At 42.7% G+C, this 13,852-nt stretch overlaps 1 protein-coding gene and 1 long non-coding RNA gene across 3 annotated transcripts in view; one reads left to right on the plus strand and one right to left on the minus strand.

Annotated features, from left to right (window-relative positions):
- Window positions 1-6,659: 6,659 nt before the first annotated feature.
- LOC120851887 lies at window positions 6,660-9,325 on the minus strand. The gene is made up of 2 exons (XR_005718432.1): window positions 9,166-9,325; window positions 6,660-7,084 (listed from the first exon to the last, which is right to left on the minus strand). It is a non-coding gene; the product is annotated as an uncharacterized LOC120851887 (long non-coding RNA).
- Window positions 9,326-9,402: 77 nt separating this feature from the next.
- Window positions 9,403-13,852, plus strand: part of ADAM17 (ADAM metallopeptidase domain 17) — a 41,814-nt gene continuing 37,364 nt past the window's right edge. The window contains exon 1 of one of the 2 annotated variants that reach the window (XM_040224949.1): window positions 9,403-9,766. In XM_040224949.1, coding sequence (XP_040080883.1) covers window positions 9,676-9,766 — 91 coding nt within the window. In that variant the 5' untranslated portion in view covers window positions 9,403-9,675. The remainder of the gene's footprint in view (window positions 9,767-13,852) is intronic. The other variant, XM_040224950.1, reaches the window with a different exon arrangement.

Genomic DNA, 13,852 nt, shown 5'->3' on the forward strand with positions numbered 1-13,852 from the left:
ATTATTAAATAAAATTACTTAAGTGTTTTAAAGCAAATAACAGGCATTATGTCTTTTCACTATACAAATTTAAGTGTATATCTCTTAAGAAACATAGTATTTCCTTTCATAATAACAATGATCGCACCTAACAAAACTACATTCATTGTTTCGCATCATTTATTATTCAGTTCATATTTATATTTCCCCAATTGTCTCAAAAAATATTTGTAGTGATTTGTTGCCGTCTAGGTTCAAAAAGGGTCTACACATTGTGTTTGTTTGCAGGGGGTCTTTTCTTTCTTAATGCAGAGCACGCTTCTCTTTTTTGAGGGGTTGGGAGCATCATCTTGTGCTGAAGTCAGGTTCTGTTAGATGTCCCCATTTTGAACTTGTCTCTTGCTTCCTGTGGTTTTACGTAGCAGGTCCCTGCGTTCTATCCATATCTCCCTTTGCTGCTTGTAGTTTTATGTAGCTGGTTTTTCTCTGCCCTCATCCACATCTCCTGTAAGTGGAAGTTAGCTCAAGAGGCTTTACGAGAGTCACATTCAGCTTTCCTGGCCAGAAACCTGTGATTGTGCCGTGTGCTTCATAACAGCACATCAAGGACCGTGCTTGTGTATCTTTGTAAGTCTTGTTCTCTATGTCTAGAACATCCAACCCATCCCTTTCTGCCTAGCAAATTCCTATTCTTCCTTCAAAATCTTGTTTCACTCAGCTATAGCTAGAGAAAACTGATTGCTAACTTATTCAGTTTAAAGTGCAGAAGATTCCTGATGACTCTGGGGAGGTAGTACTTAGCAGAAATGAATGTGCTAAGGGAAAGGAGAACGTCAAGGTTGTATATTGTCACCCTGCTTATTCAACTTATATGCAGAGTACATCATACGAAATGCCGGGTTGGATGAAGCACAAGCTGGAGTCAAGATTGCCAGAAGAAATACCAGTAATCTCAGATACGCAGATGACACCACCCGTATGGCAGAAAGCGAAGAAGAACTAAAGAGCCTCTTGATGAAAGTGAAAGAGAAGAGTGAAAAAGTTGGCTTAAAACTCAACATTCAGAAAACTAAGATCATGGCATCCAGTCCCATCACTTTGTGGCAGATAGATGGGGAAACAGTGACAGACTTTATTTTTTTAGGCTCCAAAATCACTGCAGATGGTGACTGCAGCCATGAAATTAAAAGACGGTTGCTCCTTGGAAGAAAAGCTATGACTAATCTAGACAGCATATTAAAAAGCAGAGATATTACTTTGCCAACAAAGGTCTGTCTAGTCAAGGCTATGGTTTTTCCAATAGTCATGTATGGATGTAAGAGTTGGACTATAAAGAAAGCTGAGTGCCAAAGAATTGATATTTTTGAACTGTGATGTTGGAGAAGACTCTTGAGAGTCCCTTGGATTGCAAGGAGATCCAACCAGTCAGTCCTAAATGAGATCAGTCCTGGGTGTTCATTGGAAGGACTGATGCTGAGGCTGAAACTCCAGTACTTGGGCCACCTGATGTGAAGAAGTGACTCATTTGAAAAGACCCTGATGCTGGGAAAGATTGAAGGCAGGAGAAGAGGACGTCAAAGGATGAGATGGTTGGATGGCATCACCAACTTGATGGACATGAATTTGAGCAAGCTCCGGGAGTTGGTGGTGACAGGGAGGCCTGGCATGCTGCAGTTCATGGGGTCACAAAGAGTTGGACACGACTGAGCGACTGAATCTCTTTCTCCTTAGTTCTTTATAGATTAAACCAGAATAAAAGATTAGGCTGCCCTCCCTGTCTTTTTCAAGAAAACTCTCAAGGGCAAATATTCCTATACGTCTCCAGAAGCAGAGAGCTCTTAACTGTAAAGAGAGCATCATACCCTCTCAGTCTCTCAAAATAGATGTCTTGTTTGTTTGAATTTTGCATTAAGTGCTCAATTTAAGTGACTGTTATGGAAGCATTGGAGGTGACAGCGGGTGGAATACGGGTCTTCCAGCTGTTTTTTTTGTGTATTCTGCTGGGTGCATGATCCTGTTACTACCAGCTGCTGTACTGTACATTCTTGAGTCAGAGGGAAATCAGAAAATGGCCTGTCTTAGCTGGGGCCCATTTTCAGTTGCCTAAGGAGTTGCCACGATGTAAAATTGGCACAACATTGTTTATCAACCATGAAAAGTGAAAGTGAAGTCGCTCAGTCGTGTCTGACTCTTTGCAGCCCCATGGACTGTAGCCTACCAGGCTCCTCCATCCATGGGATTTTCCAGACAAGAATACTGGAGTGGGTAGCCATTTCCTTCTCCAGGAGATCTTCCTGACCCAGGGATTGAACCCAGATCTCCCGCACTGTAGGCAGATGCTCTACCTTCTGAGCCACCAGGGAAGTCAAATCAACTATACTTACCGCCCTCCCCCCCCCCCCCCCCCAAAAAAAAAAAATTCAGGAAAAAGAAAAAGAGGGATTTCCCTGGAGGTCTGGTGGTTAGGATATTGGACTCCCAGTGCAGGGGGCAGAGGTGCCCTTCCTGGTTGGGGAACTAAAATCCTATAAGCCTCCACTGTGTAACCAAAACATTACAATGGTTTTGGCGACAAAGTTGTGGACTGGAGATCAGAGCCTTGGCCTGTCATTCCTGCTGTTAACTTGCTCTGGGACTTTGTGAACATCAGTGGCCCTCTTTCTGTAAACTTAAGGAAGGCCCGGAATTCTAGGAAGATGTTTCAGGAGTACTTCAATCCCAAATGCTCTGCTTTGATCTATTTTATACATTAAGTTTCTGTGAAAGATTTCTTTTGGAGATAGAATGCTACAGCTAAAAACAATAATAGCCAAAAAAGGCTTCCAAACATCACCAAGGTAGATGACAACTACATCACCATGTTTGTTTAAAATTCACATCTTTGTCACTAAGCTGGAGTATTTTTTTTTTAATTTTTTTTTCTTTTTTTCTTTTTCATCTTTTGACTATGTTTCATTGCATATGGCATCTTAGTTCCCCCACCAGGGATTGAATGTACCCCAAAAAGTTCCAGACATATCTTTTTTATGGGACACCATTCCACCCATTACAAGCATTAACTTGTCTACTTTGATTAATGGGAATAGCCTTCTGGGCAGGACTGTGTTACTTGATGTAGAAGGTAACAGGGTCCTTGCCTCAGGAATGTGTGCTCCTGTGGAGAAAGGCAGGATACCATCAGTGGACAGCAGTGTGGGACCAAGCAGAGGAGAGACTGAAAGAGGCAAGAAGTAGGCTGTGAGGAGCCATTGCATCCAAGTGCAATCTGAGACCAGAGGCAAGAAAGTCACTTCAGAGGCTGTTAGACTACAGAGGAGAGAGGGAGGGACTGAGCTGGATGGTTTCCATCAACACCAGCTAAGCATGTTAATGGTGCTTCTTTAGAAACAGCTTTTTATGACCTAAAGAATAAAAAAGTCAGTGAGACTAAATACAATATGGTATCCTGGGTTGAATCCTGGAACAGAAACTATGCAGTCCTATTAGTGGTTATCAAGGGCTGGAAGAAGGGAGTAGTGAAGAATGACTGCTTAGTGGGTCTAGGGATTCTCTGTGAGGGTGATTTAAATGTTCTAGAACTACATAGCGGTGATGGTGAGGCAACACGGGATGTACTGAATGCCACTAATGATACATTTTGTGTCACGTCCATTTCATCGCAATTTTTAAAAGACAAAAAGGCACCTACTTCTAAAAATTGTGACATCTGATGTTTTCTAGTTTTGACAAAACATACCTAGATTATGTAAGATACTAACATTAGAGGAAGCTCAGTGAAGAGATTATATACCTTTTCACTGTGAGATGATTATCACAATCAAGATGGTTACCGTATCCATAGTTACTGTTTTTATGTGGTGAGAACACTTCAGATCTTCTGTCTGAGCAAAGTTCAAGCGTATAAAACAGTGTTCTTAACCATGGTCAGCATAGTGTACCTTAGATCCCCACATTTTATAACTGAAAGCTTGTACCTTTGACCAGATCTCCCATCCCCACCGCTTCCATCCCCAGATTCTGGCAACCACTTTTCTACTCTCTGCTTGAGTTTACCCTTTATATGATTTTACATATAAATGAGATCATACCGTGTTCATCTTTTTGTGTCTTGACATTTCATTTAGCATAATGTCCTTCAGGTTCCTCTATGTTGTTGCAAATGGCAAGATTTCCTTCCTTTTTATGTCTGAATGTTCAATCTTTCATTGTACGTATATGCCATATATTCCTTACCCACTTGTCTGCCAGTGGACACAGAGGTTGTTTCCAAATCTTGGCTACTGTGAATCATGCAGTGAACGTGGGGGTGCAGGTATCTCTTTGAGACACTGATTTCATCCACTTTGGAGGTATTTTCCTAAAATGCTAGTAGAATTAGCATATTTTAAACATTCAGCTCCTGAGTTCTGTTTTTCTAAAAAGGATTAAATAGAACATGTTTTCAATTAAGGCCTCCGGCCACTGCAGAACTGGAGGGTAGTTGGCGCTTGCCTTCTCTCTGGGGCCTGTCAACCTGAAGGTAATGACTTTTGGCCACCTGACCAATCACCAGACCTGAGGTGATTTCAAACCAGCACAAGTTGACTTTTTTTTCCTCTGTCCAGTGTGTTCTCTATGTTCAGTTATTCACGCGGCTCAATTACTCTGAGATCTAAAGAGAAGAGAGAGATTTAAGAAGGAAAAGAACACAGCTTCATATTTGGTATGGTATACAGTTTGTAAGGGATATGCTTTGCTCAGCAGCCAGATTAGCCTCTGCAAATCATTCTGTGATACAAGACAAGGATGCCTGTAAAAAAGAGACATAAAAAAGTGTGTGTGTGTGTATGAAGGAGACAGACAGGGAAAGAAAGAAATTGTTACTGAAATTTTAGAAATGAACCTTTTTTTGTTTTTAATAAATGCTAACTGATTTCATTGCAATTTAGAAAATACAGGTAGGCATATAGTTATAAGGAAGAATAAGAGGTAAGTATTAGTAGTTCATAGTTCAGTTTTCTGCTTTTTCTCATCTAATATATGCCAATTTTCCAAGTCATGAGACATTCTTCAGAAACATCATTCTCAATGACTGCATCTCGTTAAGTAATATAGTAGTAAAACTACATTAAAAATTGATTTAAGTTTTGCATAGTAGTACATAGCATGGTACATATTACAAAGCTACAAAGGATATGTAGAGAAAATCCTCCCTCCCACCTCCTGTTCATCTCCTAAGAGGCAATGTAGATTACAAGTTTTATCTTTGTTTTAAAATTTTTTATTGAAGGATAATTGCTTTACAGAATTTTGTTGTTTTCTGTCAAACCTCAACATGAATCAGCCATCGGTATACATATATCCCCTCCATTTTGAACTTCCCAATCCCACCCCTCTAGGTTGATACAGAGCCCATTTGAGTTTCTTAGCCATACAGCAAATTCCCATTGGCAATCTATTTTACATATGGTAATGTAAGTTTCCGTGTTACTCTTTCCATACATCGAACGCTCTCCTCCCCTCTCCCCATGGTTGCAGTTCTATTCTCTATGTCTGTTTCTCCATTGCTGCCCTGTAAGTAAATTCTTCAGTACCATTTTTCAAGATTCTGTATAATGTGTTAGAATACAATATTTCTCTTTCTGACTGACTTCACTGTATAATAGGTTCTAGGTTTATCCATCTCATTAGAACTGACTCAAAGGTGTTCCTTTCTATGGCTGAGTAATATTCCATTGCGTATATGTACCACAACTTCTTTATCCATCTGTTGATGGACATCTAGGCTAGGTTGCTTCCATGTTCTAGCTAATGTAAATGGTACTGCAATGAATAATGGGATGCATGTGTCTTTTTCAATGAAATGACTAGTTTTCATTTTCTTTTCAGGCTTGAGGGGAAATAATTCAGTTTCAAGAGGGCTGTTTTTTTTTTTTTTCTTATTAAAGATTCCCAAAGAATCATCTGTTTATCAGCATAGATATTCAAATACTGTACTTTGCTCCATGCATAATACATTTTTTTCATTTTTCTTTCTGGACTCCTCTGTCCATGGAATTCTCCAGGCAAGAATACTGGTGTGGGTAGCCATTCACTTCTCCAGGGGATGTTTCCAACCCAGGGGTCAAACCTGTCTCCTGCGTTGCAGGCAGATTCTCTGCCATCTGAGCTACCAGGAAGCCCCCTTTCTTTCTAAAAGGATCTGAAATACATTAAAATTTCTGAACTAAAATCTTAGAAACTATAGTTCTTGGTACATGACTTTGTATATTGTCATATTCTAATAAGAGGGGTCTGTTTTCTGAGGGAGACTTGTGGATTTACTCATACTTTTTCAGGTGCTAACTTCATGCAGATTTATTCAGGCCAAAAAAAAAAAAGCATATGGATGTATGAATAATTCACATTAGAGTGTTGAAGGTGTTACATAAGGATTGATGGGATTGGTATAGGAAAAATAGTGGCTGATAAGTGAAACACAGCAAGGATGACAAGAAGAAAATGCCCCCAAACTCAGCCAAAACTAGAGAGCTATATCTGATCATTTAGATGAAAGCAGTACCAATGCTTGTGTGAATCTAGTACTTAACTCCAGAATCATGTGGTGACAGGTGTTTAGTAATTGGAAATATTTTAAGTTCACTTGCAGCAAGTAAATGGTAAATATTTCATTCTATAGCATGGGATCAGCAAATCCCAAGTCATCTTTTACATATCTTTACTAAATCCTAAATTAAAAGAACCCCTTATGGTGTTAAGGAGTCTAGATCCAGTCATCTTGCTCACATTATTTTTCAGATGGGCAGTAGTGGCTGTATAACAAGTTACCCCTAATTTAGAAACTTAAAATAACCAGTATTTATTATTTCCCAGTTTCTGATGGACAAAAATCAGTTAATGGTTGGGTGGATGTTGCTGGCTCCCTCATGAGGTTGCAGTCAAACTGTTGGGTTGGGGGAATGGCATTGTCTGAAAGGTAGCGTAGGGCTGGAGGATTCACTTCCAAGTTGAGGCAGATAGTCTTCCGCGGGTCTGTTACTTGCTGGCTGTGGGCTGTTGACCTGTATTCCTATGAATCACTCCATAGACTTCCTGAATGTTCTCATGTCACAAAAGCTGCCTTCACCTAGTGAGTGATAGGAGAGGGAGCAAGCAAGCAAGAGAACACCTGAGATGGAAGACACAGTTTCTTACAATCTAATCCTTGGGAGTGTAATACCATCATTTATATGTGCTGTTGGTCACAAAGACCAACCCTGGTCTAGTGTGGAAGGGGTATGATTCTATATAAGGGTTTGAGTATCAAGGAGCAGAGACCACTAGGGGCCATCTGGGAGGCTGGCTATGATAGTGACTTCCCAATCTGTCAGGTATTTATATTCCATTGGGTACATTTAAACCTAACAGCTTTAATTTTAAATGCTAGTATCTACATTATGCTGGAAATTTCATCCTTTTAACTGCTTATATTTATGATTTAAAGATGTACATATTTTTAAAAAATTCTTTTGGGGATGACTATAAAAGTTTGAAGACAGCTGGCTCAGACTTCTGGTTCTATCCAGTACATCCCTCTTACCCTGTTCTTCTGGCTCTTTATCTCCCCCACGTGGTACTCTTGTATATCTTAACTATATAGACAATTTATAAATTTAAGATAAACCTCAAAATGGAAATCATATAATTTGGGTCCTAATTTGTGAATGGGAAAAATTACTGGAAAGTTTGTCTGAAAATCTGGGACTTCTGGATATGAATAAGAAAATAGGAATTTTAGTATTTTAAAATGGCATTTATTAAACAGTTAAGTACTGTGATCTGGGCACAGTACAGGGGCTGGGGTAGGAGACAAAGAATGCAATCTAGGATCTGTTAAAGTTATAAGCTGGAGAGGATTGTATCTGGATGCTTAGAAAATATATTCTTACTGTACAAAAAAACTGTACCCAACTCATTTTATATGGTATACATCTTTTAAAAATTATATACAATTGGCAGAGGTGTACCTCTGCTTTACTTTTAGATTAGGTATGTCATCAATGTGTATGTTTAATGAAGGCATTTTACACCTCAGATGATCACACCAGATTTAGTTATGCCAAAAATGCACAAAACTAGTAACTATGGATAATAACCGTTGGGAAGAGCTGCTGAGATTTTACTGAGGCATGTCGCAGTGAACCTAAATTTAAAGCACAGTATGAGTATCAAGTACCATGAACACTCTATAAACTAGAGCTAAATTGATGCAAAGGATTTGCAAAACAAGACACAAACTGTCTTGACAAATCTCCAATCTAAGTAAAAAGTGACCACCAAGTTGAATTTCAAGAAGTTTGCTGGACGATTCTAGAACCTGTACATGCAGGAGGGGTTAGGTCCAACGTATAGATTCTGGAACTCTCTTACACCCTCTACATACAGCGGGGCCAAAGAGAAACTGCATTAAGGAAGCACCTGTTTATTTCCGTCCTTGACCAAAAAAAAAAAACAAAAAACCTTTCTCCCTATAACGGACGGAGGCCTAAGACACGCGGTTGGTCGGACACGGGGCCCGGAAAGCCAAGCTGCACCCCGTTTGCAACTGGGAGGCTGGTCTCGCAGAAGCTGGCGAGGGGACGGACGCGGGGGGGTCTCCCGCTCCCGGGAGCTGTCCTTCGTTCCCTCCAGCATTTCGCTGCTGGGTCATCACCCCGAGCACACCCGGCCAGGGGCTCCTCGTCCGCACTGGGCCCCAGGGTTCTACAACTCGCTTAGTGAAAAGGGTGGAAAGGAAAGTCGCTCAGTCAGTCCCGGCGGACTCTTCGCGACCTCACGGACTACAGTCCCGCCAGGCTCCTCTGTCCATGGGATTCTCCAGGCTAGAATACTGGAGCGGGTAGCCATTTCCTTCTCCAGGGGAATCTTCCCGACCCAGGGATCGAACCAGGATCTCTCTCATGGCAGGCGGATTCTGAGCCACCAGGGAAACCAGGGGTCCTTATACAGATGGACTTCCCTGGTGACTCAGACCGTTAAGAGTCTACCTGCAACCCGGGGAGACTCGGGTTCCATCTCTGGGTCGGGAAGATTCCCCTGGAGAAGGAAACGGCAACCCATTTCAAAATTCTTGCCTGGAGAACCCCATGGACGGAGGAGCCTGGCGGACTACAGCCCATCGAGTCGCGAAGAGTCGGACACGACTGAAAGCGGACGGATATCGCTTACAGGGGCGGTGGGACCGAGGGATACAGCCGGACGCACCTCTGAGGGCCCATGCGTGAGCTACTCCATCCCTAGCGGGGGTCATCCGGGGACAGAGGGACAGCCCCACTGGGTCGAGTCAGGACGTCGCACGGCGCGTTAGAGGCGGCACCGGAAAAACCCTCGACGGGACTGGGTGGGGGCGGGAAGATGGCGGCGCGCCGGCGCGGGGTGGAGCGAGCGCGGGGCTCCCGGCATGCCGCGCGTGGCGCCGGGCTTCCGGCTGTGGGCGGTGCGGGGGTCGGCGGCGGCCGGAAGCAGGCTGCGCCAGCCTCTGGGAACTTTGCCGGCACTTCCTGGGGGCCTCTAGCCGGGCTCAGGAGTCTTCCGGTAGGCGGCGCGGGAGTAATAAGAAGCTTGAAGGGCCGGCCCGGGCGGATCCCCTCGTCTCCCAATGTGAGCGGCGTCCCTAGCCCCCCTCTTCAGGCGAAGGCTGCCCCCCAGAGAGGTGGAGCCGGTGGCCGGGCTGGGACCATGAGGCACCGTGTCCTCTTGCTGACCAGCTTGGTTCATCTGGTGCTGGCGCCGCGACCTTCTGACGAGCGGGGCTCCCCGCGGCGATTCGGTAAGGACCCTGGGGAGTTGGCTCCGGGTGCCTGGGGCGCGCAGCTTTTAGGGGGAACAGCAGGCGAGCGGGATCTCTCAGGTGTTTGGAGGCAGGGTGTTGGACGACGGTGGCGCGTCCCGAAGTTTTCGGTGTAGGAAGGGGGTGTGGCTCTCGGAGTCGGGGAAGTAAAGGAGCTGGGCTTGTCTTTCTGAATGGGAAAGGGGTCCTGGGGTGGGGTGGGGGGCCTCCGGTTAGTGACTGAGGGCCTGGGAGCGGTCTGCCCCTCGAGTTTGTGTCTGGGCATGTGTTCCGGAAAGCGGTAAGGCAGGGAGTGGTGACGGCTCGTCTTCGGAGAGGGAGATGCGGTCCCGGTCCTGCCCCGCTAACTAACAAAGCTACATTTTGTTCTTAGCAAAGGCAGGATTCTGGAGGAGGATAGGAAGGCCCTAGAGCTCCCCATCTCTTCCACGGCTCTAAGGAAGCGAACTAGATTTTCTGCCTAGGAGGTCCTTAGGCTGTAATCTGGTTGGAAGGCGGTGACTGCGGAATTCTTGGAGTTGCATTTTGCGAACATCTTAAGCGTGTGTGTAGTTATTTAAAATGTAGCTGCTTGTTGGAGGTTCTTAAACCTGCCAGGCCAGCTCGTGATGCCATTTACTGTGAATGCCTGCGTTGTCATTTTAAACAAAAATGATCAGGGACCCCCAATTTGATTAGTTTTGAGGATAGAAGTAGAGAGTTATTTAGATTTTCTGAAGAGTTTGGATTTTAAAGGACTAACATTGAGAGATGTGAAATTTGGTGGAAGTTTGTGAAAACTTACAGTGACCGTTAGGGTTTTCTGTTAAAAGTTAACATGTAAGAGAGTTTGGTTAATTAGTAATAAAGTATGAAACTGTATTTTCCCACTGTGAGAAGCTCTAGCCTCGATGATTTTTCATGGTTGTTTTGGTCTCCAAATTTCACCATTATGCCAGGTAATGTAATATTGTGCAGACTGAGATACTATATAGATTTTTTTATGGCCAGTAAAAATTTGCGTTACTTTACCCGGCATTTCTTTTTTCTTATTAAATGGACAAAAACCGTAATTGATGGAAAGTATTAAAGGTGTTGTGTTCTCACCTGAACTACTGCTTTGTGGCTGTCTCAAATTGAAAATGAGTTGCAGGTGATTAGTTTAATGAACGGCTAGGGAGAACCTGGTAGGAAGTGCTGAGATGCGGTAAGTTAATACAGATTGAAGGACAGTGGTAAGTTAGGGGTGGTCAGGATGGAGGAAGAAGGTAAGGATCCACTTCATAAGAAAAAAAAAGTGAAAGTGAAAGGTACTTAGTTGTGTCAGATTCTTTGCGACCCCATGGAGTAGTAGTCCGTGGACTTCTCCAGGCCAGAATACTGGAGTGGGTAGCCTTTCGGGTCTCCAGGGGGCTTCCCAGCCCAGGGGTTGAACCCAGGTTTCCTGCATTGCAGACAGATTCTTTACTAACTGAGCTACCAGAGAAGCTCTAATATTAAAAAAAGATGATGATATAGATAGTGCAGGTACTATGTGCATTCCTAGGATTCGTGCTACTTAAAGTTTCCCACTTGAGAACAAGAGAATAACAAAACTGAAATGCAAATATTTGTACCACTAATACAACTTTCAGTTTTGTTATCATTCTCTTGTTCACAAGTGGGAATCTTTAAGTAGCACGAATCCTAGGAATGCACATAGTACCTGCACTATCTGTTTTCTTCTATGAAAACCTTGCTTTCTCGGTCTATTTTCAGGAACAGTCACAAATCTTAAGGGTTTGTTTGTTTTTGTTTTTTTGACCATGTGTTTTTATTTGCAAAATGCAGACAGTTGGTGCCAGAAAAATGCACAGACTTAGCCATTTATTCACTGCATGTTTGAAGAACACATACTGTATGCAGGTAATATGTGTGACATTGAAAGTATAATGATCAGACAAATCCATCTTCAAAAAGCTTTCGGTATAGTGGAATAGAGAGATCTAAGCAGAAAATGCTAGAAGAGTATGAAGGAGACTGTTAGAAGACATTACTGCGGGGAATTATTTTCATCAGGTGGTACTGAAACTAGCTGGGGAAGGCTAGTGAAGGCTCCCTGAAGTAGGTGATGATATTGAGCCCGGCTGTAAGGTTAAGCAGCTGAAAAGAGAAAACAAGGACGTTCCTGATGGAGGCATTTAGTGTTAGAATTGAATGAAACTTGGAGATCATGTCTAGTTTTTTAAATAAAGTGGCAAGAAAGATGCGTCTCAGAAAAGTGTAGTGACCTGTCAGGTTCGTACCATTAGTGACAAATATATGCCAATAAATACATGCCTTGTGGGTATTTTTTCTTTTGAAAAGTGTGTGTGTGTGTGTGTGTGTGTTTGATGGCTTTGAATGTAATTTGTTGCTTAGCTCTGCCCTAGCATTTAGATTGAATTGGTCAAGGCCAATGAGTAATTTCATAGTTAAAGAATGTGGTTTATTGTTTAACAGCCTTCTTATCCTATAAATGTTACCATATATAACCACAGTACTAAATATTGATTAGGGGTTTGACAACATTTTCTGAACAATACATATATATAATAGAATCCTGGCTTTTGGAGTACTGCATAGACCATGGAAAAATGATTTCAGTTGAACTGTTACGAATTGCATAATTTAGGAAATTTATGAGTCATGTGAGCCTAGTCATAGTATCTTGTTGAGGTTGCAGCTGGGGTATATAAGTCTCACTTTGATTTCAAAAGTTTTCTCTGTGTAACATTTAATAAAAGAGAATATAGTGGGTGGAAAGAAAAAAATACTGTCACAGATGAGGGGGGAAAGTTTGTATCTGAAACGTGTACCCTGAGGTAATTGGTGTGTTCCACTTTGCAGTGCTCATTTCTCATTATTGATGGTATCATTCTGCTCAATATTTTGACATCTTACTTCCTCTTTTGATGTAAATTTTGCTTACAGGATGGATTCTATTGAAACTGAAACACTTGCCCACCCCACTTTACTTCAAGAGAAGTTTAATGCAGCTCTGCTGTGTACTAGTGAAAGAGATAAACTATTTCTAAAATAGAATGAAGAGTTAAGCAGAGAGTCAGAGTGGGGAAACTGGAGAATTCCTTTTGGCCTTCATGGGGTTTTCCAGAACATTAAGTGTAGGTGTCTTTCAAGGCCCAGTTGGCTGAATATCGGTTACTTCACCATTTTGTATTTGTGAGAGGTGGTGAGTGTTTTCTGTTGGAAGTATAATTTGAAGAAAGTCAGAAGATTGGGAGGGAGGGAGGAAAGGACAGGAAAAGTCTTCACAGGGAAACCTTCATAGAGGTTGGAGAAGAAAATGGCAACCCACTCCAGTATTCTTGCCTGGAAAATCCCATGGACGGAGGAGCCTGGTAGGCTACACTCTCCATGGGGCCACAAAGAGTCGGAGATGACTTCACTTTCATAGAGGTAGCAAGGTGAAATGAAGTGCGTTCTCATATGTCCCTTAGTCCTAAAGTGAGCCAAGGAGCTGGGTATCTCCTCCCCTATGTCCCTCTTGTGTTGTTGTTTTTTTTTTTTTTCCTGCCTTTTAGTAAGAGTTGTTGTTGTTCAGTTGCTAAGTTGTGTCTGACTTTTTGTAACCCCATGAACTGCATGCAGTACACTAGGTTTTTCCTGTCCTATCTCCCAGAGTTTGCTCAAGCTCAGTGTCCGTTGAGTTGATGATGCCATCCAACCATCTCATCTTCTGTTGCCCCCTTCTCTTCTTGCCCTCGTTTCTAAGCATCAGGATCTTTTCCTGTGAGTTGGCTCTTCACATCAGGTGGCCAGAGCATTGGAGCTTCAGAATCAGTCCTTCCAGTGAATATTCAGGGTAGATCTCCTTGAGAATTGACTGGTTTGATCTCCTTGCAGTCCATGGGACTCTGATGAGTCTTCTCCAACACCACAGTTCAAAAGTGTCAATTCTTCAGTGCTCAGCCTCCTTTTGGTCCAACTCTCACATCCATACCCGACTACTGGAGAAAGCATAGATTTGACTAGCCGGACCTTTGTTGGCAAAATGATGTCTCTGCTTTTGAATACACTGTCTAGGTTTGTCATAGCTTTTCTTCC

The sequence above is a fragment of the Oryx dammah genome, unplaced genomic scaffold (assembly GCF_014754425.2).
Source record: "Oryx dammah isolate SB20612 unplaced genomic scaffold, SCBI_Odam_1.1 HiC_scaffold_25, whole genome shotgun sequence".
Taxonomy (NCBI): Eukaryota; Metazoa; Chordata; class Mammalia; order Artiodactyla; family Bovidae; genus Oryx; species Oryx dammah.